Here is a 27280-nt window from a genome sequence, read left to right as displayed (position 1 = left end):
ATACAACAAAATGGCATTTAATTTAGTAAGAGAGATGCCTTTTTAAGAATAAATGATAAAAACAAATTCAAAACGAACTCTCTCTCTGGCTGAAATGAAGCACTGACTCATTATTATATAATCCAGCTGCAGGTGTTTGTTGTGCGGCTCCACCTGGATACCCAAAGTTCTGCTGGGCAGGCGGTGGTCGCCGTGGTTATAAGTGAGGAGCTGCCGTGTGATTGGTCGACTGTCTTTGGTTCTGACGCATGATAGGAGAGCAACAAGCAAGCAGCACCAGTCACATGTCTGCGTGTGTGTGTGTGTGTGTGTGTGTGTATGTGTAAGTGTGTTTGTTTGTCTCAGCTTTTACAGGCCCGAGGAACAGCAGCTGGCTAAGGGTGTGTGTGTGTGTTTGTATGTTTGTGTGTGGCAAGAGTGAAGGGGAGTTGCTTTCAGCGCTGCTCGACCTGCCACTCTCTCCGTACCCTTTGCTGACATTGCTGATTTTGTTTAAGTGGAGTGTATTGGCGTGCGTGTGCACTTGTGAGTTGATGTATGTGTTTTCTTGTCTTCTTGACTTTGTCTGTCATGAGGGAAAGCTTTTCCTACTGAACACATTTTGAGGTACTTGTACTTGAGAGTATTTCCATTTTGTGCATTACGTTATACTTCTACTCCACTACATTTCAGAGAAAAATATTTACATATATATTTAATTCACAGCTAGTAACAAGTTACTTTACAAATCAAAAGATTTCACATCCATAATATATGATGAGCTCATGAAATGTGATGCATTGTTATAAATCAAACTAGCCAACAGTATATCAAATAGTTCCACTACAGCAGTAAAATACTACTTACACATTTATAATAATCCAGTAATGTGTATAATAATCACACTGGCAGTGGCCATTTTTCTGCATTAAGTACTTTTTACTTTCTATTAGAGCTGAAAAGATTTGTCTATTAATGTATTGGCTGGTCGACAGAAACTATTTTGATAACCGTATAAGTAATTATTTAATAAAAAATGACAAATGATCTCTGGTTGTAGTGTGTCAACTGTGAGGATTTGTTGCTTTCCCGTGTATTATGTGATTGTAAACTGAATATGTTAAACAACTATTTGCTATGTAAAGATATGTAAGGAATAATGTACAGTCATTGTTGCAAAATAAACCCAGACAGGGTGATGCAGGACCCTGACGCAAAGCGAAGGGGTAACCCCGACGTGAAGCCCTTATTGCATGACTAATTTAAGAAATCAATAATTTGACACAAAAATGGTCCTGCAGAGTCAGAGATCCGATTTGCGTCCAGCAATGGTTTGTTATACATATCAATGGTCTGCTATAAAGAAAAAAACAGACCGTAGAATGCCGTAATTGACCAATCAGAATCAAGTATTCAACAAAGCCATATAATAAAGTGGAGTAATGTCTATCTAAGCAGAGAATGAAGTCCCTGTCCCTCTGTGTGTGTTGTAATCCGAGCTTCTCCTCGCCACATTACATTATATTATCAGCGCTGTTGCTGTTGTTTTCACTGTTAGCACAGCCGCCGGCTGGTTGTGTCAAGAAGGTAACCCCCAAATTGCAAAAACTTGCAAATAACTCCCGCGAGGCTCGCTGTCCGACAACCTATCCTAAACTTAACCATTCAAGGTCAATGCAATTAACCATCTCGCAAGAGTTTCACAATTTGCATGTTACCTTTCAGACACGATCACGCCAGCTCAGTCGTTACCATGTTGAGAACCGTGCAGAGGCAAAAGATATGCTCTGGATTTTGATTTAGCATCTTTAAGGAATCTGTGATGGGTATTTTTCAGCTACTGAATGCTGAGTGGCTCACAGCTCACTGATACAAAACACAGAGGGGAATATGTATATGTGTATGGAATATGTAAAAGGAGAAAATATATAAAAAGGAGGATTAGAGAAGAGCATGGAGAGACTAAATGTATTTTGAAAAAAGGAAATAATTCAGGAATGAACGAGATGATTATTATAGGAAAGACGTCAGCAACAGTGAAAATCTGAGTTTTTAACATTATATTGGGGAGTGAACGTCGTTAAAGGGAAGAAAAACAGATAAATAAGTCTCGGCACCGACATTAATGTTACCCAATTCTGTCAAACAGAAATACGATGGATGATGAATGTCCTATTTGCTGGCCTTGTTAAGGAGACACCCGAGTCTGTCTGTCCCTGTAGGGCTGTTTCTAAATGGGTTACACCACCACCAACGTCTGTGTCTGTCGCAGTTCACAGTGGTGCAACATGTTGGCCAGAGGCAGACTGCTTGTCGGCCCGCCTCAGCCGTCCATCCACCCACCCACCGCAAACACACACACAGGAATAAGAGATGTGACTGCAGTTTGTTTGCTCTTTTTCCTGATATTGATCATGAAGAAGCTCTTCTAACAGCAGCTAGTCTCTTTCTATAAATAGCACAGGGACAGACTTGTATCAACCAGTTAAGAAGCTATAATAACTTTTAATCGCTTTACATTGGAAAGTGTGAGGAGAATCAAACAGAAAGCACTATGGTGTGATCCTGTTGTGAGAGTGATCACTCTGACTTTTCGTTAACCCCTGCTCCCTCTGATCTCTGCCTGAAATCTCCATGTGCTCCTCCTGACTGGCTCAATCTGTGAATGAGTCATAAGTCCCAGACTTAGAGACGCAGCAGGTGGGGATGAGTGAAATTGTTTGTTTCCTAACACCTGCCACCTTTTTATTCAGCTGCTACAATGGCTCTGCTTGCCATGATGATGATCCAGCAGTTTCCACCCACTCGTCACATTTTTTAAAAATTGTTGAACGAAAACAAAAACACTAACAATAATTTTTCTACAGTGACACAAGTGTGCATTTGAAACTAAGAAAACGTGGCTTTCAAATTTTATATAGCCAGGTAATAATGCTGTTTTGTATTTTGCAGAAGCAGCCCGCTATGGGTTGAATAATGTAACCTGAATTAGACATTTACTGACTGGTTATGAACGGCCAGTAAACAACTGGTGTTTGTAGAGGCCCAGCTGTAGTTTATAACATGCATCTCATGCCGCCTTATCTACAATAAACACCACATAGAGTTATAATTTCCTGTTCACATGGAAATAAAATATGTTAAATGTAGTCACAAGCTGCAATTAGTGGGGCACAAGCACAAAGTGACGTCTGAATGCCGTTTGGGGCAGGTTTTATAGCTAATTTTTGCTAAAAATTATGCTATGGGAGTGGTGATAGTGTCTCAAACAATGACCTGAAAAATGTTTTGATTTGGCCTGAATGACTGGAAAATCATGTAAATTTCAAAGTGCCAAATTCATCCTTTACTGAATATGTGTGACCCCTTTTGCACGTGGCATTAAAATGTGATCTGCATCTGGATACGTTATCTGGATAAGGAAAAACGTACTCAGTATGCATTGGGATTGGAATTTGGAGGTGTTCAGGCTAACAATGTGATCAAGTCTCAGCCAGGTGTAAATGCAATTCATACAGCGAAAAAAATCCACTCAACAAGTTGAAAGGTCGCCTAACTCCGTCTCTTCCTGCTTGCTTAAGAATGCCTGGCAAACGCTACAGTTAATAGCAGTAATGTTTGCTACCAAGTCCTGGCCTCACCTGGGGTGCCCCATGTTTGTTGACACATAATTAACTTGCATATTGAGATCCGATCACAATTTGGGCACAGTCTAGAAAAACAAGAACGCTTTTTAATACCAGGTGTAAATGCTAAGACACATGGATCATCTGTCATTATTCAGGTAGCATATCCAGATACAGATCACATGTTAGTACCAGCTGTAAATGTGTTTTTCTCATCATGTGTCCTGTATTCAGAGCCTCGGGGGCATCAATGAACGTCTGAACCACGACATCCAATTACAGGCCTTATACTAAAGATTTAATGATTCTGTTTTGTGGCATCAACATCTGTTTCCTTGCTGGACCAGAAATAAAAGCACAGCCTTCGTCATCAATCACAGAGCTGTAGCGCTACTATCGCTCCCTTGAAAACTCACCACATCACAGCCTCTAAGCCCCATCGTGCTTCATATGGGGGTCGTATTAGAATAATGTCAGTGATGTGTAACACCAGACGGGTTGATTTCACCAGTCCACCCTATAACCCGCTGCTGGCGAACAGTCGAGGCTTGCTTACAAAGGCAGAACAGAACAGAAAACTCCTCCCTTTCATCTCCTGCCAGCTCCGTCACAGGGGACGTGGTGGAGCGCCTGTGATAAAGGCAGAAGATGAAAGTGAGGACGAAACGAGATGAGGAGATGAACTGTGAGATAGAGGGGTTAAGATGAGGGGAAAGCAGGGTTGTATAAGCAGTTGGGAGACGGAAAAGGACATGCCTGGTGCTTTTGGAGAGAAGAAACGCACTATGCAATGTGCTCGTAGGAGGATGGAGGAGGAAGAGGGTGAGAAGGGGGATGGGGGGAGGTTTGGTTGGAGTTTTTCTTCCCTCTATAGGAGGGGGGGTCAGAGCCGAATGAGAGTCGCCGCCATGTGCCAGGGCTGCAGATGGCGTGGCATTGCTGTCAGGGGTACGACTGGCACTCCCTCTACTGTACCACTCACATTGTACTGTTTTCTCTGTGCCAACACTATGAATTACCTCACAGCTGAGAGAGAGAGAGAGATTTGGAGGATGGGGGAAGGGGTGAGTCAGTAGAAAAAGATGCAGAGGCTGAAAATGGGGGAGGGTGTGAAACCAAGGGAGCGGGTGAAACTGGACAGAACCCATAAATATGATGGGATTATACGACGGAGGAGGGAGACTGTAAAGGAGAGTGACAAGTAGGGAAGGAGAGGAGGGACAATCTTGCCTCTATGACCTCTAAGTAGAGAAGGGAGCGCTTTTTAGAGCTGCATTTTTATTTTTATTTTTTTTATTGTGAGATGGACGCTGGGAAATCCAATCCAGACCAAACTGATTTATATCAGAGCTCTGACAGGCCCAGATGACTCCTGTCACAAGAGGAAATAAGATTCAGTCATCTGTCAGGAAGAATATGAAAGAGAGGAGACAGGCAAGAAGAGGAAGAGGACATGAGGGCAACCAACAATAGTTTTATTAGACTTTTTGTCACATCTATTTTTAATTGAAGCTATGTTAGTGTCCACAAAGTTTGTACAATTGAATGCTTCAGTTTTCCATACAGCCACATACAAACAATAAATCAAAAGAGAAGTAAATGCTAACATGCTGATGCTTATTAGGAGTAATGTTAACCATGTTCACATCTTTAAGTTAGTTTAGAGTGTTAGCAGGCTATTAGCACTTAAAGTAGGCAGAATGTTTTTGGCATCATTGGGCAAAAAATCCATAATAAACTTTCAGCATATTGTAATTCAAGTGTTCTGAGAGAAAACTAGATTTCTGCACCTCCTCATGGCTCTGTTTTCAGGCTTTAAAAAAATCTAGCCTGTGTCGGGAGACTTTGGCCAATCACAGATAATTTCTGAGAGAGAGCGTTCCTATTGGCTGTGCTCCGGCCGGTGGGCGGTGCTTGGTATTTCCTCAACTGATCTCAACATGGCTGCTGGGTCACAAACATTCTCATTTTACAGCTAAACAGTACACTACAAGATGATTCTGAAAACAATTGAGGCGAGAAATAGGCATTACAGTAACAGAATATTGGTTCATATTTGATCAGCGTTGCCTAGTTTGACCGGTTGATCGGAGTTCGCGAGTCATTGACAGCTGCTCAGAGACGGCAGACTCCAGCTCGGCTCTGATTGGTTGTTTTCCTCCAGTCTGTGAAATCTTGCAGATGCCATTAGGAGCACTGGAGGACACAGAGGCACATGATTTTTTTCAGATTACCTGTATCATGTACTACTGTCAGGATGTAGTCACCGTTTTATAAAAAAAACTTTTTTTAATCCTATTTGCTCCAATTCTACCCACTACAGCTTTAATGCAAAGTGCAGCTGAGGCTGATGGGAATGTCATTATAGTTGCAGATATTTGGTCATAAACCAAAGAAATTGAACGCAATGTTTGAAATTTTACCTGATCATAGTGCAACAGGAAAAGTTATGGGATCGTCAAAGTTATTACAATTCATCTTGACGGGAACATGAATGCCTGCAGCCAAAATTCATGGCAATCCAGCCAATGGTTGTTGTGAGAGCAAAGGTGATTCTCTTAAGATGCAGGGTGCCAGACAAATTATTTGGCCAACACAGTGGTTCAGATGTTGTAATAAAACTGTCTTTGCTGTATGAATGCCTTTAAGGCCCATTTAATGTGGTTAGTGTCTCTGATGTGCCATGGGGCCTGGTTGTACTGCAGTGCGTCACACAGAAGTTAAGTTAACTGGCTTGGAACAGGAAATAAAGATTTGCATTTAAGTACCTTCAGCAGAATTACATTTTGCTGACATCTCAGGGATTTATTGTAATGCTTTTGTTGGGCCCATGTGTTTGTGATATGTGTGTGTGATTTCGATTTTTGGACTGTAATCATTTTCGGATGTGGACTGACAGTTGTGTGAAGTACTGAATAAATTGAAAGTGTCTGTCAAAGCTTTTTTTAGTCCGAAGTTGGAAGTCATGGCATCAGCTGAGAGCAAACTGAAGCAGATGCCCTTTCCTGACACCCTCAGAGAGAGAGAGAGAGAGAGAGAGAGAGAGAGAGAGAGATGCAGAATATTCATCCTCTGTAAGCCATCAGTAATGACAATTTGCTATTTGCGCATATCTAACACCCTGAGCTCCAGTGGACGGTTCAAAGTAAACCAACTGGCTGTTTATATTTATCCGCAGAGCTCCATGCTGATATAAAGCCCATGTTGGTCGCTATCTGAGCTTTCCCTGCTGCCTTACATGCACTGCCGGGGGTTGACATTGAAAACGCGTCCTTGTTACAGCCTGTTTGTGAAGGCAGTGAAATGTAAAGGTTGTGTTCAGCCCTATTTGCTGATCCAGCGCCGACGGTGATCCTCACTGGCGCAGGTTTACCAGCACTTTAACACGTGTGCTGTAAAATATTTTAAAAATTATAAATTATAAAGCAAAATTTGGAGTTCAAATGTTGAAATTTAAAGCTGCTATCACTAAGAATTGTATATTAACATTGGATCAAATGACTACTTGTATGTGGTGATGAGCCCACAGATGATTATCACCCAAGCCTGTAGCTCTAAGGAGCTTTATAGTGTTCGTCCGTTGATGACATAATTAAAAGTGTGCCTGTGAAAAGTGGAAAATATGATGGAAATATTGTATTTATTTGTTTTGTGTATTAATTTGAGGAACGCTACAGTCTCCTCCCCGCTCTACACAGATCTGATGTTTTTATCTGTTGCCATTTTTTGTCTCTTCAGCGACATTTATTCACATGTACGTTGTGTTGCATTTTGTTTTTATAGATGCATCAATTTTCCTACCACAGGCAACACTTTTTATATATGTATATAATACAAAATTATATAAATAATGGATGGAAACAAACTTATTATTTTAATTCACTCCCACCGCTCTCATCAGCGTAGCTTTTGGCCGCAGTAGGCAGCTGTTTTCAGCACAAAAAGCTCTTAAAACCCCACTGTATGTTACCTTTCCAGTCCCGATCAGCAGGCAGACACAGTTAACGACTAGCTGGTGAATAGTGGAGCATTAAGCAGCTAAAGCGGCGGCTGTAGCTCAGTGGTCGTCCTTCAACTATTCCCCCGGTTCCTACTGTCAACATGTCAAAGTGTCCTTGAGCGAGACACTTAACCCCAAGTTGCTCCCCTGGGCGCTTCACAGCAGCTCACTGCTTCTTAGGATGGGTTAAATGCAGAGGTCAAATTTCATGTATCTACCTGTATGTGATGAATCTAATAAATTTAATTTAAAGAGCCAGATATTTCCCTCGGAAGTTGGTAGAGACCAAAAACAGAGCTAAAAGAGCGTGAATATTATACTTATATATTCATCTGATGGACACAAACATGACTCCAAATGAATCTAAATGTTGCTCCGTGTCTGCTGAATGTGTAAATATTCAGAAGAAAACAGGCTGCCAACACATGGCTGTATCTTTTTTAGAAATTATGAAAGCTCATGCTTTAGCCATTCATTTACTTCAAGTACTTAGTGGAAAAGCTTTAGTACCTCGCAGATTAAGGCTGACTCTGTGAGATTCTGAGCCAAACCATTTGGCACTTCTCTGTTGACCTTTCCAAAGACTCCCTCATCTGTCTTGTAGCCGGTATAATGCAGAGAGCATGTTTCTCACAGCTACTGTATACATTATCCAAACAACACTGATACAAATACAGGAAGTGGATCAATATTAGCAAGCACAGCCTTAGTCTACTTCACAATGTTTGACAAGGGAGTGCGTGTTCAGAGTGGGTAGAAGCTGTTTGACAGCTAAAGGCAAGAATCTGTCCAGTGTCCACAGATGACATCACCGATCAGATAACGACCTCCCTAAGGGCCACAACAAAATCATGTCTCCGTCAGGAAGTTCAACTGCAGATGTAACTCCTTTTATGCTTTATTAAACTGCACTTATGTACTATTTGAATGTTCTACTCATGGGAGTAAAAGTAATATAGAACATCCTGGATCCTCCTTTGGCCCTCGGACACTTAAGAATATAAAATACATTTTAATAATAACCAGTTGTAATGACTTGTGCTCTTCATTTTGTCTCAAGGCCTCAAGAAACCCCACAATGACCCACCCTGAACACTGTAGGGTTACATTACAGACGAGAAGAAATTGCTCACCTTAAGTCCTGGAAAAATGCGATGCGCAACGGAGAGCATTAAATGGTTTCATCTTTGGTGAAGTCATAGAGAAGATTGCTTCCTCACTTGTATAAATATTTAAGTAGGTGAGCATTAATCCTGAGTCAGCGACTATTTTAGGAGAGTGCAACAATGTGGGACGGTGTTTGATGGAGCAAGGTAGGAGACGATGAAGCATGGGTTGAGGTTTGAGGGTGAGGATGTGTGGCAAAAGACAACTGAGGTAATGTCGTAATCTCTTAGTCATGTTACTGGAAACACTCGGTATACTGGTGGGACTAGACGAACTCCCTCTGCCCCTCGACTCCCTGTGAGATCTAACAGAATAATCTGACTACTTTACTTCACTTCCCTCCCAGGATCAGTGTTGCACTCTGGGTAATCCATGCAAATATGTTTGATGTACCAGCAGTTTACAAGCACATTCAGTGTCAGAGAGTTATGGGGGGTTCAACATACCAGAGGGTTTCTTTGGAGGGGGGCAATACAAATGCTGTGAGGTTAGCATCATAAATGTAATTCATCTTCTTGCCGAGAGTTAGAGAAGAAACAGCTAGCCTGGCTCCGTCCAAAAGTAACAAAATATGGCTACCAGCACCTCTAAAGCTCACTAATTAACATATACCCCCGCCTCATAAAACCACAAATTGTAATTTTTTCGCTTCAGTTTTTGTACTCCTCAAATAAAATATATAACATGTTCATTTGTGAGATATGCCAAACGTTCTCACTACCAACTTGTCAAATACCACAGCTTGGTCAGTGGCCCTAAGCTTCAAACTTTGACGCTCTAGGTACCCATCTATTGTCAGTTTTGGACGTGTCATGGACGGCGTGCCAGTTTCCGCTCGTTACATGCATACAGTCTCTTTTCAAATTAAAATTCCAAGGTTTACGTAGTTTTAGGTTTAGTTACGCAACAAAACTACTTGGTTAGGTTTAGGAAAATATTATGGTTTGGGTTCAAATAAAGTGTGTTTGTTGTGTAGAATAAGTACACTTGTTACATAACTGACGCTGAGTCAAGGTTTACTTGGTTTAACACGGGGCACAAACAGCGGTCTTCTTGGTGAAAGTCTTGTGTTTGTTTGACCCATCCATCCTCCCGCCATATGTCTGTATCAGATGCCGAGGGGAACTGACCAAGCTGCGTTATTTGACACGTTGGGAGTGAGAACAGGTTGTAAAGGCAAGTAAGCAGATTTTGTTAACTTTGGACAGAACCAGACTAGCAATGCCTAACCTTGACCATTCAAGGTCAATACCTATTCTCAACCTTCTTGCAAGAGTTTTGCAACTTGTGGGTTACCTTCTAGACACAACCCTGGTTGAGAGCGTTCACACATTATTCCAGGAATGCTTCTAACCATATAGTCACATCATTTAGACTAAAAATAGCTTCATGGCTGTGTTGCGGTCTTTGGAGTGGTTCGTTGATAAGTGAAACTTGATACATATTACAGTGTATTGCTCTTTTTAAATTAGTTGAAGCTATTATATTAGTGTTAATATTGGATTTAACTGTCAGCAATAGTGACTTTGTATCATAATGGTGGCCATTTTCCATCCAGCAGTTCTTTCCATCAAGTGGGACATTTCGGGGATTTCTGACAGCCGTTATATCATCTCCCACAACGAGGGGCCTGGAGCGTTTTTTCTGGCTCCGTTGCCCATAATTACGGCCTGAATCAAATGACATGAACGCAGCATAAGCTAACCAATTGCTGGCTGTAACCTTTTATTGAACAGATCTATATGAGAGTGGTGTCGATCTTCTCATCTAACTCTTGGCGAGAAAGCAAATAAGCGTATTTCACAAAACGTTGAACTATTCCTTCAACCAAAGTCATGCAGTTTTCAAGATGGATCAGCAAACTACACATATGGAGGTATGATGGAAGTTTCCTGTCATCCCTTCCATCAAAATCCACACATACAGTATAGGCCTACGCTTCTCAACCTTTGCTATACATTTTCAGTCTGTACACCACAGAATAGTCGTGCTCATTAAACACAGCTCTGACTCATTTGTAAGGCTCATCCCGGCATTCTACATTTGCGACTACTCCAGAGGGGCCTGTTGAGGCCTCTGAGACGCACACAGTCAAACAAGAGAGATGAGAGAGAGTAATTATGAGGGTGTTTTGTCACCATATGGAGCTGCATTAGTCCTCCGCTACAGTGACACGCAATCAAAGAGATCATCTGCACCACTTGTTTTAAGCGAAATGGCATTTGATGACAAAAAACATCTTTGTGTAATGATGAATCACAGCATTCATTATGTTTATTTCCTCTAAGGAAAAGAGCCTATTTTATATCCCTTATGTCACATGCCGAGTGATAAAAAAGATATTAAAACAAGCAGGTGCTGCTTTAACGGGCTGACTGCTTCCTTTAAACAGCATTGGGTATCAAATATCCCTACATGAGATGAAAAGCAGCAACTTCTCAGAAATTGGAGACACAATAAGAAGGAAGAAAAGATAGACAATAATGCAGGTGGTGGCTAGTGAAGGTGGAGTAAATGCTGTGTCACGTCAGTGCAGACTTAGCTTGTGATAAAGCAAACTGCAAACTGTAGCCCTGTCCCTCTCAATAACAGACAAAGGCATTCGCAAAAGGCTTTAGGTGGAGCTATTCTTAGTGGGCCTGGAGAGACTGTCCGAGAGTTGTGACGTCAGCATGTGTTGGATCGGATTTTGCTCCGAGATTGTACGTGTGAGGCGATTTTCATAACGATGACTGTGCACGGTTTATTTTTCTCTGTAAATAAATCTGTGACATTTGTAAAGGAGAAATGGTGAAAGGTGAGGAGGAGGAGGATGAGGAGGTCAGGGCGGTGCACAGTGACACTGCCGGGAAGAAATGGAGGAGTGAAGGACGAGGAGGGTGAGGAGACGAGGGTTGTGTGTCTCCGTGAGAGTGATGGGTCTCTCCATCTGCCATTATCTTCCCGCAGAACTAATTACAAGGTGATGGACAGCAGACTAATCAGCAGGGCCACGACTGGCGTTAAATTAGCCGGATCGTGGTGTCACGCCTGGTGTGATGGAGAGGAGGGAAGACAGCGGGGGGGGGGACATGAGTCCAGAGGGACGATGAGGCGGTGTAGAGGAAGAGGAGGATGCAGAGTTGAAACCATGTATCATAGGATCTGCATCCTCCCCTGCGTTTATCTCTCTCCTCTTATCCTCTATACCTTTCATACAGAGATCCTGTCAGCTGTGTCTGTATTTTGTTTCGTCAGTGCTGTCTCTGTCTCTATCTCTGTCCTCCCTCGCCCCCTGTCTCTCTTGTCTCATTTCAGCTTCCTGCCTCTCTCTCTCTCTTTTATTCCTCCCAGGCGTTGGCGCTCTGTCAGCTAAATGAAAGCGAGTCTCTATGCAGGCTCTGTGTTGTTGTTTTTTTCAGACATGATGCTTCAGGCAAACCAGTGGGGTTCCTGAGCATGTGTTAACCACTCCCACTCACCGCACCTCTCATTCCACATTCAAGCAACGGAAACGCAGATTCACATACTTAAGTCGACAGCTGCTTTGCACCTGTTGGCTTTTTTTCTGGGTTGAAACATTCAAATGCATTTTTCTGTTCCATTTATTTCCACTTTCCTGTATTTTATCTATTTTTTGCCTCTCGTTAAATCTGGCTGTGAGACAGAGGTTCCTCAGGAAGAGAAAAAGATGTTCGCACTCATGACGCTGACACTAAATGTCGCAGCTCCAGCTCAATCTTCTGTTCATGTCCCTCATTATGACAAATTTATCTCGCCTGCAACACTGATTTCCCGTATACAGTCACACCTCATTATTCCTCCTCTCTCATCTCTCGTTACACTCGATGAGCAGTATGGATGTGATGGACTGCGTATCCGAACACGGTGGTTCCCAACCTTTTTGGCTTGTGTCTAGGTCTGCAACTAACACTTATCTTCTCAATTAATCACTTTGGAAAAAGTTGTTTTTCTCCCTCACTAGGCCCCCAACGTTAACAGTGTTTGTGTCTGCTTGATAATTAATTTCAGTCCAATGTTTCAGTTTATCTGATAAGTTATCAATCAGATTATATAAATAAAACATTTTTGTTTAATTTATTTGTTTTATTGTTGTTTCATAGGCGCTGCAGCTTTTATTACTTTTTTGTTCTTTTTGCTTTAGCTTTATTTAGTTTTGTTGAATTTCCTGGGTTCCTTTTTTTGTCTCTGTTTCAGTAATCTACTCCCGTCTATCAACTTGCTTTTTCAACAACCCTTATTAAAGTATTTTAAAGTATCTGCCCTTTAAAGGGGACATATGCTCATTTTCAGGTTCACACTTGTATTTTGGGTTTCTACTAGAACATGTTTACATGCTTTAATGTTAAAAAAACACATTATTTTTCTCTCAGTCTGTCTGAATATACCTGTATTCAGATACCCAAATGTATGTGCACAAGCACTAAAAAAGTGAGTTTTCCATGATATGTCCCCTTTAAATCGGGTGGGAGCACTATAATTACGTAAATGTTTTGTCTAAAAAATGGTCAGAGGACAGTGAAAAATTACCTTTATTATTTCCTACAGCCCAAGGTGGCATTTTGATATTACTTGTTTAATCCAACTATCAGTTGCAAACCCAAATATATTCAGTTTACCATCAAATATGACAAAGAAAAACAGCAAATCCTCACATTTGAGAACCAGAGAATGTTGAAAAAATGACTGAAAAGATTAATCGCTTATCAGAATAGTTGTAGATTGATTTTCTGTTGATTGACTAATTGATTAATCAACTAATCCAGCACTAATCATTTCTGCTCTACTCCTGACCTCTTGTCACCAGCTGCATGTTTAACAGTTGGCTGGCTGCACCACCAGACAGGAACAGTCAATATTGGACGGTTTTGCAAAACCCTGGATTACATCAAAATGCCCACGGTTTTAAAATTCTTGCTTTCTACTAGAGCTGCAGCGATTCATTAATTAGTTGTAAAGTATTAAATTAATTGCTAATTATTTTGATAATCAAGTAATCGGTTTGAGTCATTTTTTAAGAAAAAAAAGTCAAAATTCTCAGATTCCAGCTTCTTAAATGTGAATATGTTCTGGTTTCTTTACTCCTCTATGACAGTAAACTGAATATCTTTGAGTTGTGGACAAAACAAGACATTTGAGGACGTCATCTTGGGCTTTGGGAAACACTGATAGACATTTTTCATTTTACAGACCAAATAAGTAATTGGTTAATCGAGAAAATAAGCGACAGATTACTCGACAAAAAAAATAATTGTTAGTTTCAGAATGGTTAAAGTGATGAGGGAAATATTGTGGTTACAGCTAATAAAATATGGTTTGGATTAAATGACAAAAACACTTATTTAAGGTCAATAAAGACACAAGTGCTAACTGCAAGTTTGTGATGGGAGGTGAACTCTGGTCTCCTACATAAAAGTACTACATGTCCACCCACCACATCTTTACCACCACATTCGCCTCACTTCATGAAGGGCACGCCACTTCCTGCATTGGCCTTGGATCTAAATCATGGATGTAATTTCTAGGTTTACTGGGCTGGTCCACTCCTTGTGACCAGATCAGCCAGAGAGTGTAATTCAACCTTTAATGTATGAGGGGGGAAAAGCAAAGCAGTTTAGCATCTACCCAGAAGTGCAAACAGCAGTAAAGTGCAGAGTAATGTACAGAAGGAGCAGAATAAAAATAGAGTGTAGAGGATATAATAAAACAGGAACCCTCAGACTCCCATGTCTCTGTCTCTCAGTGACTGGGACACCTTGGCTCCAGTGATATTGTGCTGCTGTTGTTTTATGGTTCCTCTGTCTGTCTGTGTCTCTGCCCAGCCTGCTCCGATGATCCCGTCATCATCACACCCTTAATGCATCTCACCACACTCTACATTTCCTCTGGCACGCCATCCATCTGCCTAATGGGCCAGCAGGGTGTGGCCGGCCAGTCATCACTTGTGCACACTGCCTTTGTGTGTTTGTGTATCTGTACAGTCATGTTTTTTACTATTGTTCACATCAAGCAGTTCATTTAAAGTCACCTGTGTGTGGTTGGGTTTACGCCCACTTGTTCGTTCACATTACCCGTGTTACCGTGTATGACTCTGCCCATGTCATTGTGTATCTGCTGTTTGCACTGTAGGTGTGTGTGTGTGTGTGTGTGTGTTATCTGTCCTACGTTCGTGTGTGAGTGCCGGTGAACTCTTTCTAACTGCGTCAGCCATTAGGCCATTATGGACTGTAACTGAATCCTCTGAAAGCCGTCCACTGCTGCAGGGCGATGATGGATGGATGGATGGATGGATGGGTGGGTGTGTGTGGAGGGATGAGAGCAGTCATGTCGTAGTCGGACGGTTGTAAAAACAAACAAGAGGAGTGGAGTCTGTGGAGAGGTGTGCAGCAGGAGAGGTAGAGGGCATCTGAGGTGCTTCCCACTGTAACGAGCTGACTTATGATCACTGTAGACGGGAAGCGGCTTTGACCTTGCTGCTCCGCTCTGAGTCATGAGCTGGACTGAAAATGAGAGGGCTTGCTTTTGTTCTTCTTTAAATAATGATGGTATTAATACATTTTAAAGGCAGGGTCGGTGATCTTGAGAAACCAGCAAGAGTACACTAGAGTTTTAAAAATGATCCAACCAAAAAACCCAGACAAGTGTTGCCAACTCTTAGTATTTTCCAATGGAAGTAGCTGGCAGTACTAGCTTCAAATTCTCCCTAAATCGATCAAGAAAGTCGTCAAGTCTGCACAAGCCACTCCCCCAAAATTATCATTATGAACATAAACATATCACAATGAATGTAAACAACGAACACGGCTATTGTTAGTACTCACAGCTGTAAAGCTATAGCAGCTTGTGGAAGACTGGTGACGCACAATGACTGCACAAGCAGACTGCGCGTAGGTAGACAGGCGGGTAGCTTGTCCAATCATTTCATTCGTGCCGGATGTAATGATTGGACGGGTTTATTATAGTCCTGCGACAGCCACAGATACCGGATTTTTTACTTTTTTATCAGAGCATTTGGTTTATTGATTGCTGTCGGGATGCAATGAGAATTTCAACTAATACAACAAAAAAATGGCTCTAACATCTTTACCAACCCTACCTTTAAATACTCTATATGACAACTTTATTACAAGAAAGGCAACAGAAAGGGCTTGACAGGAGGAAATAACCAAAGTTAGTTGCAGACTAACTAATAAATACTGTTTATTAGTTAGTCTGCAAAAGCCAGCTAACTAAATAAATTGTTAAAATTGTTAAATCGCATCTCATTTTTGGAGAGAATATGTATAGAAGATGCAGATGTGTTATTTTACTGTTTCAGTTTCATTCTAATTTTGCAAGCGTAATTGCACCTCTCCCTATTTTAATTGCATGCGATGGAGCAAAGTTCATGTCTACAGCTGTGAGGCAGTGACTCAACAACACACACACACACACACACACACACACAAACATACAGCACACACAATGTACCACCTGCACCTACCAGACAACTTCAACCTCTAAATACCAAAACACATTGATTGTTATTGAATTGCTCCGTCCCCTGATGTCCGTGGTGAATTATTTAGTGTTTTGCACTTGCGTTGCTGACGGGCAGACCTTCCTCAGTAAGTCTCTGAGGCTCGGAAGGGAGACGACATGATAGAGGACCACTAACTGCTTTTAACACACTCCCCCCTTCTGGTATCCCCCAGGTCTCACCTCTTCTCCTCTACTTTAGCCTCCCACATACAAACCTCCTCTTCCTCATCCTCCTACTGCAGCCGTGCCCCTCATCCCTCCTCTCCCTCCTGACTCACCCCGCCTCCCGGCTAATAGTGCCTGACTCATGTTATTCACAGAGCTGTCTGTGTGTCAAGGGCAGACTCAGGGGGGAAAGAGGGAGGGTGGAGGGAGGATGGAGGGAGGGAGGGTTAAACAGGAGTCAGATCTGACAGTGGAGGTACAAGGAGGGATAAAGGAATTTGTTTTTGATGTCTCATCAGATAGATTGAGACGCTGCCAGACAGAGATGGAAGGAGTGATGGAAAAAGAAGTAGGTGGAAACAAAACCTCAAGTGCTTTTGATCACCAGTGATATCTGAGCCATCATTTAAAAGCTTTGGTGGACTAAAAGCGGTGTGTGTGTGTGTGCGTGTGTGTGTGTCTTTACTAATGAAGTTATTCCGATCTAAGCCGATCTCAGAGCTGCTGAGAAATGCAACAGCAAAGTGCTGCTGCAACACACATCTGTAGGATTGATGACTAAAATGAAATACAAGTCTTAGGCGACGCCGGTAAGCTGCTTAGCATCCTCCTGGATCCACCTTCTCACATATGTTCACATTATACATATTGTTTTTTGTCATATGGATTGTCTATGCTGTATTTTCATTATGATGTTACTCTGTACACACGACATCAATTGCACGTCTGTCCATCCTGGAAGGGGGATCCCTGCTCTGTTGCTCTTCCTGGGGTTTCTTCCATTTTTATTCCTTGTTAAAAGGGTTTTGGTTAAGTTTTTCCTTATCTGATGAGAGGGTCGCTCTGTAAAGGACAGAAGGTGTCGTATCCTGTACAGATTGTAAAGCCCCCCGAGGCAAATTTGTGATTTTGGTGCTATACAAATGAAATTGACTTTACTTGACTCTTATTCCTGAGTACTCCACATTGCACTTTCTGGTGTTTTTTTTAACAAGTAAAGTGTCAGATCTGTACTTCACCGCTCACATCTCATCCCAAAAGACTTCTGCGGTATCTGGCGCTCACTTGATCTCTGCATCCCTGCCCTTCTTTTCCTCGTCTCTCCTGCTGCCCTCGCTGCTTACAACACATCTGCTAAGTCAGGAGCCTTTAAACATCCTCAATCCATCATTCTCAAGATTACATTTTTCTCCTATTCTTGTATTTTGCATGTCGAGCTCAACAGCAGCATGTAGAGACATAACTCTTCTGCCCCGGGGCTCAAACTGCTTGCACGACTTTTTGTGTCTCTTCTACGCCGCGAGACTTTTAGTATTTAGCTATTTATAGTCAGCTCACTGCCATCCTGAGGAGGAACTGTGGAGGCTAAATTTCACTGTGGCTCTATTAAAAGGCACAGAGTGAGATGTCAGCACAAATATCCCCGTTTTTGTTTCACACTCACGGGACGTACTTGTCTTTTAAACTTCACTAAATGAGACTCGAGGCAACTGTTTTAAATTCATCATTATTACAATTCATTTTTAAGCATTTTCAACTTACAAACGACTAACTTGTTCCCCGTCTTCCTCCCTGCAGCGTGTCTGTTGCAGTCAGAGCTGGTGAACTACGAGAGGGTGAAGGAGTACTGTCTGAAGGTGCTGAGCCACCAGAGAGACCACTTCAAGGCCATGTACCGAGCCGGCATCGCCTTCTATCACCTGGGGGACTACGAATGTGCCCTACGCTACCTGCGTGACGCCAAGAACCGCGAACCCACAGGTGATGGTGCTCTGTGAAATTCAGTTACGCTCAAATAACATGTGACAGTGTTGGATTCTGTAGTATTACTGCAGGTTGAGGCAGGAGTCTTTAGTTTTAACATTATTGTATTTTACTGTAAGTTGAGTTATAGTAAACTGGACTTAAGAACACAAGCTTATTGTTTAGAAGTCTGTAGCGAATGTGATAATTAGCCATAATGTAAGCTATTATTAACTGTACAATGCATACTTTGTGAAACAATTGGACATGTTCTTACCGTAGGTACCTTTGACAACAATGAGTTCATGTCCTTGATATTTTTTATTTACTGATTAACTGATATTTTTTTATGAATTAACAGAGTTTGACATTATACAATTATACTATTAGCTGATTCAATAGTTTTTAACTCACTGTGTTTAAATTTGAGGCAACAAAATTATACATAAATACAAGTTTTACGATTTCTCCCCCACAATTTTTTTGTGGAGAAGGCTTTGAGACACCATTTAGGCGTTCATGTTGGGAAGTAAAAGTGTAATTAAACTAAATAAATAAAACATGAAAAGGAAGTAAATTGTACAAAACCCTCTTTTTACTTCTGAGAGTGGTGAGGGGTGTGTTTTGGGGTACTCTCCAAAAGCCTTTAAAAATGGAGTTTATTGTGAACACAGTTATGTTTACATTCATTCACATTTACAACGCATTGTGTGTATCCGTGAGATGTAATAAACTTATTGAATGCCTTCCCGTCCTCATAAAAAAGAGCTGAATATTGGAATAACTTGAAACCCCCATTGTTTACATCCATATATGCTTTGTTAGCAGTCTTCTTCTTCATTGCCTTTGTCTGCCCATTATTACTACACTTCTTCAACAATGGAATAGCATGGTACTATTAGCAGGACCTTGAACCAAAGTAACGTACTGTAGAGTTTTTCATCTGTTCTCTGATGAGCCCCGCACATCAGTCTGAGTCAACAAGCTTGGCCGTTTAGATAAACAAAAAAGAGCCATGTTAACTGAAAGTAGTGTGTGTGTGTGTGTGTGTGTAAAAGAATTGACTGCAGAGTTTCATGGGAATATTTTAGTCTTGGTTGTTGGCCCACTTCAATATTTTCTGAAATGTCAAAATGGAGAAAATGTATGACACTTTTACTTCTGGCAACCTGGCCACATTTTAGCTCTGTCAAATCGCTGAGCTTTTATTTTTCTGACATTAGTGTATTAAGACCGATCATGTTCTCGAGACTAGTCTCAACACCACTTTTTGAAGATCTGGCTTGGAATCAACCGCATTTTTACTCAGGCTTGTCTCTGTCCCAGACAAAGAGGACTCTGGATTTTTTTTTTCCAAGACCACAGCTGCGGGGATATCACTAAATTGAATGAAGAGGCATCTTTATTTGTTTTCTGTGGGTGTTTTTATAGGAATGTGGTTCTTTCAGATCCATTCTATTTTTATGTTTAGATCAATTTGAGGAGCGCCTATAGTCCGCATGTTCCACATTTTATCGTAAGTGTTTCAGTGTGGGACTTGCATTTGGTCTGGTCTTGATCATGACTTGGTCTCAGTTTAGGTGGTCTTGACTACAACACAGTCTGACATGAAAGAAGCCTAAATTTAACTGCTTTAACAAATGAAGTTGCATTGATTGTAGCGAAGATGTGACAAATCCACTGTTCTTTCTCCATCACAGACACCAACGTGCTGCGGTACATCCAGCTGACAGAGATGAAGATGAGCAAGAGTTGTCAGCGGGAACGAGAGAACAAAGAGACCCAGGGCTAACCCCTCGACCTTTTCACCCTCCTGACCCCTCGACCTTTAACCCCACATCGACCCTCCCTCTATCGCCTTCCGACAGCAGCACAGCCCACAGACAGAAGAGATGGACCCAATCAGCCGCCAGCGATGGATAAAAACAGGAAACATATCAAGCCCTGTCTGCGACCCGACCTCCTTTTCCCCTCTCTTCCCTTCCTCCTCTCCCTCTATTCTCCCTCAGGTGCTGTGGTTCCTCTCCCTAGACGCAGACAGTCTTTAAACAAAAAAAACAAAAAAATGGTGTATTATACTCATATGAACAGTCATCGTGGTGGAACGAAAAAGGAGCTTCAAAACATACATATGAATAATGGACATTTGCGTGATTTAGTAAATGTTTTAAAGACATGAAAATGCATTTAGTTTCTGCTCTCTTGCTCTCTTTTTCTCTCTGCCTTCTCTCTCCGTCTTATTTCGAAACCTTTGAGGAGAACATCGGGGTTGGGAAGCTCGACCACACCGGGAGGAGGGCAGGAGTGTGTGTGAACACAAGCAGGGGATAGTGAGGGGTGTGTGTGTGTGAAACATATCAAGACCATAGCCCAATTTGATTGTACATCATACCCCAACAGGGCTCACTCAGGCCCCTAACGCAGAGTATGGGACAGACAAGCACGGGAAAACCTTTCATCGAGTAAAGGAAACGCCTGCCTCTGTGCTCAATCTGTCGCTCTACTGTCTCGTTTTTCTCTCCTGGATGCCATGTATCTCAGTTTCTGGACTGTTTTTTTTTTCAATTCAAGGGCTAATTCAAGTGTTTGTAAACCGTTACTAGGGTTTTTAATTTGCTTTCGGTGTTCATCATACTCAGTAGTAGTCGGTTGTTGATAGCGGTTCTTGCTGTCATCAGGTGTTCTATTGTGGAAACTGGTGTGTCTTCAATCTGTTGCCCCTCCTGGGTCGTGTGTTGTTGTTGAGACTGTCGAAGCCCCTCCTTCCCTTCCCCCGCCCCTCTCCCGTTAATGATGTCACAATGGGAAAATAGCCAATGGGATTGGAGTTCCATCAACCCGCCGTTGGCTGGATGGAAATCCACTTTAAAAGTTTCACAGGGAGAAACACTTTCAAATGTCTAAACGGAGGTCCAACCTTTTATCGCTAATGCTGAAGCTTCCCAGACATCGATAACACGGCGATGAGACTCTGGGCGGCGTTAGTGCAGGGAAAACAATCACACACACATCTGTCCTGACAGTCTAGACCGCCGTCTTGGAGCACTCAGCTTTAGTGCACTTCAACAAGAGTGTGCCATTTGAGATTTCTTCCTCCTTTAGTTTGTTGATAGTTAAAACATCTGGTTCCAAACAGGACAGATAACACACAGCATTAGCATTAGACAACGCTACTGATGATACGGTTTGTGGATATCCACGGCTAGCTGTCAAAAGATAACATAAATAATTTGCTTCTCTTGTGACATGTGAAGCCGAATCATTGATAATGCGAATATTGGTTTTTTTTGATAGCTTTACTACCACGGGCTCAAATCTGCCTGCGCTGTTCTGCAGATGGTTGAATTGACGATTTGTGAAAGCATGACCTGAATTTCCCTTCTCTCTGACGCCATGAAACCCAGTTTCCTCTTTCCCGTGTGCAAGCCCACCTCCTGCATGTAACGTGCGGCTCCAGAGAGTAACTTCAGATGTATGGGATAGGGATTATATCTGCTCTATTGCTTTCTGTCATGGCATGCTGCCACGCTGTTCTCTCACCTCTATGTTATCCATTCTGCCCTTTATAGACACAGAAGGTGGCGACAAACTGTGAATAGAATAGGTAGCAAATCAGCCTGTAAAAAAGGGGGTCTTTAATAAATCAGGGTCACCTTCTGCCTCGGCCAAGGTGAGATATAAGAGGTAATTCCACCTCTTATATTTATGTGGAAGAGGAAATCAAAGAAAGATGCTGTAAAATATTTCCCCTCCCTGTTTTTTCAGTGACGTGCTAGGAGGTAAATAGGGACCTAAGTGTGTCAATGGGACTCTGGAGAGACGGAACCATGTGTTGAGGGGACCGGCATGATACAGAGGGGCTCCGGTGGAGGGAGAAGTAGGCCATCATCAGCCCCAGTAAAGCAGCTGCAACTCCAGAGACACAACATTACAAACAGAACAGTTTATATGGCTAAATATATGGCTGAAAGTACGTAGACACCTGAACGTTAAACCCATATGTGATTGGTGAAGATCTAACACACAAACTTCAGGTATTAATCTGCTACTATAACAATATCCACTGTTCTGGGTCACTAGATAGTGCATACATTTCGCACTCTGATGTGATTTCAGACACAAATAGACTTTTTCACAGCAGGCATTTTGACATGTCAAACCAGGAAAACGCACAGGTGTTACTTCATTGGAACTGAAGCCCACACCAAAAGCACATTAAAGTGTGCGCCCGGGGGTGTCCACACAGTTTTATTAGCCATATAGTGTACACATGATATGAGATTCTGTATATCTCACTATAATGAAATAGTTTCTGTGTATTCCTGGTCTTAATGGCTGTGTTGCAGGAACAACGTTTTCTTAAAGGAAAAGTTTGCCATTTTGGGAAATATGCTAATATGACGCTACAGCCAGCAGCAGGTTAGCTTAGCACAATGACTTGGAACGGGGGGAAACAGCTAGCCTGGCTCTGTCCACCTACCAGCACCACTAAAGCTCACTAGTTAACACGTTTTATTACACGGCTTTGTTGAATACTCAATTCTGATTGGTCAATCACGGCATTCTACGGTCTGTTATTTCTTTATAGCAGACCGTTGCTATGTATAACAGACCGTTGCTATGGACGTAGTTCTGATGTCGGACTCTGGCGGACCGTTTTTGTGTCAAATTATTGATTTCTTAAGTAAGTAGCCGTGTAATAAGCGGGATAATGTACAGTTAGCGGTTATTGTTGTGAAATAAACACCTTCAGGGTCTTGCATCGGGGTTTGGGGTTTATTTCACAATAATGACCGGCTTGCTGTACATTATCCCTTAAATATCTTGTTTATGTAATCTCTACAAAAACTGACGGAAAGTGAATAAACATATTTCCCAAACTGTTGAACTATCTTGCTGAATAAAATTAATTCGATGTCACTAATTTCTCAGAGAACAAATCACTGGCGTAAAGCACCACTTATCATAAAGAACATAAAGTCAAAAACATTTGATGACGCAGCTCTGGGGTTGAGACTCTGGCATCCCAGAGGAAATAAATCGACAAACAACAGCAAGGAATGGCACCTGCAGGCTTCGTCTCCATGGCTGCCTGGGCTGAGTCTACTAACCCACGGGCCCCTCGGGGATTGGTCTCCTCCCGTGGTCCTCTCTCCATGGCACCAGTACGCCATCTCGTTTTTGTCTGGCTGTGCTAAGTCATTCTAGCTCCACGTGTACGACCGTCTAGGGACAACTATAGCTGCACATAAAGCGGGTTCATCTCTAGCTGATCAGTTCTTGATTAATGGCAGAGCTGAGTCCGAGGCTGTTATTGTGAGCATCATCTGTGCGACTAGAGATAGAGACGCCCGATCTCTGCATCCGTGTAGCTTTGAAAACAAACAACAAAAAGCACAACAACAAAAAAAGAGACGGAGAAGTCAAACTACTGGCTGTGTTTTTTTTATTAGTTTGTTTATTTTTTGCTTTGATGTCATTTGAAGTAAATGTTTGTCAAATGTCAGAGTAGTTTTTGTGAATATATGATACAAATGTACAAAAAAAATAACAAAAATGGAAAGTTTTATGGTGTGAAGAGCTTTACTTTACTGAATTACTTTATCAACAGAAAAGAAAAGCAAGAGATAGAAAAGAGAATTTTACTATAGCTCCTCCACGGAGCTGCTTTGTGACCGTGTCTGTACTTGTTGGTATTTCTGTTGATGTACCTTTTCATCGAGGGATCCAGAACCGACTCAGAGGATGTGCAATGCCCTTTGACCCCTCCCCGTCCGAATGACCTTTGACCTGACTTCTGTTTCTGAACAGTAACACAGGAGTGAACTCTGAGGACCTTGTATCAGAGCGCAGAGCTGCTCCTCCCAGCCACAGATCTCCATCTTGCTTGTTTCTGTGGTGATGGAGGGGAAAGGAAAGGACATGAAGCTGGGGATGTCAAGGCTATGACTGCGTTTTTGTCCCGCCTCGCTCCCAAAAGGCCGTTTTCCATTCGACATCCAAACATCACAGGTTTTATTGAACTGCTAGCCCGGGAATGCACTATTGATTGGTAAATGAAGATTATGAATAAAGTTTCAAACAAAGAGGAATGATCTTGTTGTTGTGTGGTCAATGTCTGTTTACAGAATTGCCTCAAGTGATGTCACTTGAGTCAGTGGCGGTCGGAGTCGAAGACTACAAGTTAGAAAATGAAAAAAAAATAATCTGGAATAAACGAGTGGAGTTGCATTGTGGGTAATGTAGGCACCAGGTTTAGAGAAGGAAGAAAAATGTGTGGAATAAAAAATGACGATATCTTTGGTTCTGCTGCATCAATTTAATATGTCTTTTTAATAGTATAATACGAGTATAATGCTAAATCGGTGGTGTACTACTTTAAAGGGACATTCCTCCAATTTTACACATGAAGATGTGGCCCTGGAGTTTTCTAAAGTCGGACTGGAGATTTTCAAAGTTAATTTTTAACTTTAAAAACAGCAGTTGACATGGTCCCTTTAGTAGCTGTTCTGGAGCTTTCAATCATATTACAGATTTAAGTCGCTCAGTCTCATGTATTTGTAGATGTTACTTTTTCTTTTTCTTTTTCTGAGCACTTTAAGGACCTCTCATCCTCTCATCCTCATCCATTACGAAAAAGTTATTCCTCCTTCATTCGTTTTCCTACCTATGTCCAGCAACACGAGTCAATTTCCGCTCGTCACATGCATACAGTCTTTTCAAAGTAAACTTCCGTCTTCATAGGAAACAACTTGGTTAAGTTAAGGAAAAGATCGCCTTGGTTAGGTTTAGGCAATAAAACTACTTAGTTAGGAAAAGATCGTGGTTTGGCTTAAAATAATCCTGGAAGTGGTGTTACTTAAATACATAAGTTACGTGACAAATCAACGTTAACCTCTGGTTTCACACGGGGTACGAACACCGGTCTCCTGGGCAAAAGTCTGATGTATTTTGACCCACCCATCCACCACGACCTCCTCCCTATGCGGCAGTCGCCACTCTCCTGGATCACGATTACGTGGATTTCACACAAATTAATTTAGTGAGATATAAACAAATTACAGTGCATTACTTTTTGTAGGTATAACTACGAACATTTATGAGACCAGCCTGAAACACTATGTTCATTCTTGACCTCAGAATTAGCAGTTGACAAAACAATCTCACCTCAAGGTCCAAATAGTGTCTGTTCTGGAGCTTTCGATCATATCACATTATCTTCATCAGCAGATTTAAGTTGTTCGGTGTCATGTATTTGAAGATGTCAATTTTTTTTCTGAGCACTTTAAGGACTTCTTGTGAATGTTGCCTTGGTCATGTGATACGATTGTCTCAAAGACTAAATCAAACACCCTACAGTTCCAATAATGCAACCAATAACACCTTCTTTGTTAGACTCTTCCTGCCTGGTAAACGCCGACGTCTTTCAAACTCCACGACTCTAGTTTAGGCTAGTACTATCTGTCTATTCAAACATCCTATACTTTCTTTTCTAGTTTCTAAGAGGTCATGTCAACCTTTTCTCCAACGAGAGCTCAAGTTATTCTTTCCTTTAAATTATATTATTATTATTATTATATTATATCATTATAATATATTCAATACACAGATCATTTTAGAATAAAGCTCCACTCGTGGTTTACGATATGATACTATACGATACATTTTATTGTCCCCTTGGGGAAATTTGTCTTGGACTCAGTGCTTAAAGATTTAGTTCAAGACAAAGAGAGTCCTTCTGCAGATCTGAGGACACACCAACTGGCAGGCAATCTGGTAAGTTGTTCACTTCAAAACTAAACACATAACAACCTCTCTCTGTCTCTCTACTTTCATCACTCTCATCCTCTCTGAAGGGACACCAACATTATCACCACCTGAATCTTTATATATTCAGAATATGATGCAATGGCTCCCTGAAACAAAAAGAAAAAGGGGAAGGAAAGCAGGAAACATGGTGAAAAACTGTTGAGGAAACCGTGAAGGGGAAGATGGAGAGGGTGATAAACATGTGAGTCTGCTGTTAAGGCAGATATAGAAAGAGAGAAAGCACACAATGTCTTCCCACCAGACAAAACCTGTGTGTGTGTGTGTGTGTGTGGAGCTGTGAACTGTGAATCTCTTTCTCTCTCTCTCTCTCTCTCCCTCCCTCACTTCATTTTCAGGCCCATCGTCCCTTTTTTCTGCCTTTTTCTTTGTTGTTGCTTTTAATAGCATCACCATGGAAGTGAAGAGGGGTTGCTAGGTAACTGACTGGCGTCTGGAAGGGTGTTTGATTGGCGGTCACACAGACAGACACAACAGTGGAGTGTGTGAGGACTCGTGTGAGTGTGAGTGTGTGTGTTTGCATCACACTGCATGTACACTGGATTCATCTTTAGCATTGTTGTCACGTCAGTGTGAAATATCACATTTTGTTTGGCATTTAGAAGATGTCTCTCCGCTCTAACGTCTCAAATTGAATCTTAAATTCTTGGTTAACTGCGTGGGATGCATGAGAGCACCTTCATCTGCCTTTCATGGTAACTGCAGAGTCAGAGAGAGGCTATAGGAATTCATTACAAGGAGGAAAACAGCAGACTGGGAAATGATATGACATCATAGGCCACAGTGGTGACACCTAGAGGATTTTGTCTGTTACTGCAGTCGCCCTTTGTCTGCTGGTACATGCAGGTAAACATGTTTACAACCATCAGTACTCTGAGTACATCTACTCAAGTACTTGAGTATTTCCATTTTATGCTACTTTATACTTTTACTCCACTTCATTTCACATTATTATTATAATAATATAATATAATATAATAATATTATAATATAGTACTTCTTACTGCACTACATTTACCGGTTACTTTTCAGATTAAGATTTTATATAAAAGAACATACAGTAAACTCATGAAACACAACACGTTGTTTGGGATTAAAACAGTCGTTTCAAACCTTTTTGACTTGTAACCTCTTACAATAAAGCATGTCATGTTTCAGATGACTGGGAGTTGTTAGCACAGATTGATTTCCCCTCTAAACTTTGTCAGAGTTTCATTTAAATAAATGTCCGAAGCTCAAAGAAGGAAAGATT

At 41.6% G+C, this 27280-nt stretch overlaps 1 protein-coding gene across 2 annotated transcripts in view; it reads left to right on the top strand.

Moving 5' to 3' along the window:
- ttc9b (tetratricopeptide repeat domain 9B) overlaps positions 1 to 24293 on the top strand; it is a 29545-nt gene extending 5252 nt beyond the window's left edge. Inside the window, exons 2-3 of one of the 2 annotated variants that reach the window (XM_074642145.1) lie at positions 18037 to 18225; positions 19902 to 24293. In XM_074642145.1, coding sequence (XP_074498246.1) covers positions 18037 to 18225; positions 19902 to 19993 — 281 coding nt within the window. In that variant the 3' untranslated portion in view covers positions 19994 to 24293. The remainder of the gene's footprint in view (positions 1 to 18036; positions 18226 to 19901) is intronic. The other variant, XM_074642146.1, reaches the window with a different exon arrangement.
- Positions 24294 to 27280: the final 2987 nt, after the last annotated feature.

Source organism: Sebastes fasciatus, chromosome 7 (genome assembly GCF_043250625.1).
Source record: "Sebastes fasciatus isolate fSebFas1 chromosome 7, fSebFas1.pri, whole genome shotgun sequence".
Classification (NCBI taxonomy): domain Eukaryota; kingdom Metazoa; phylum Chordata; class Actinopteri; order Perciformes; family Sebastidae; genus Sebastes; species Sebastes fasciatus.
This window is presented reverse-complemented; position numbering and strand designations above follow the sequence as displayed.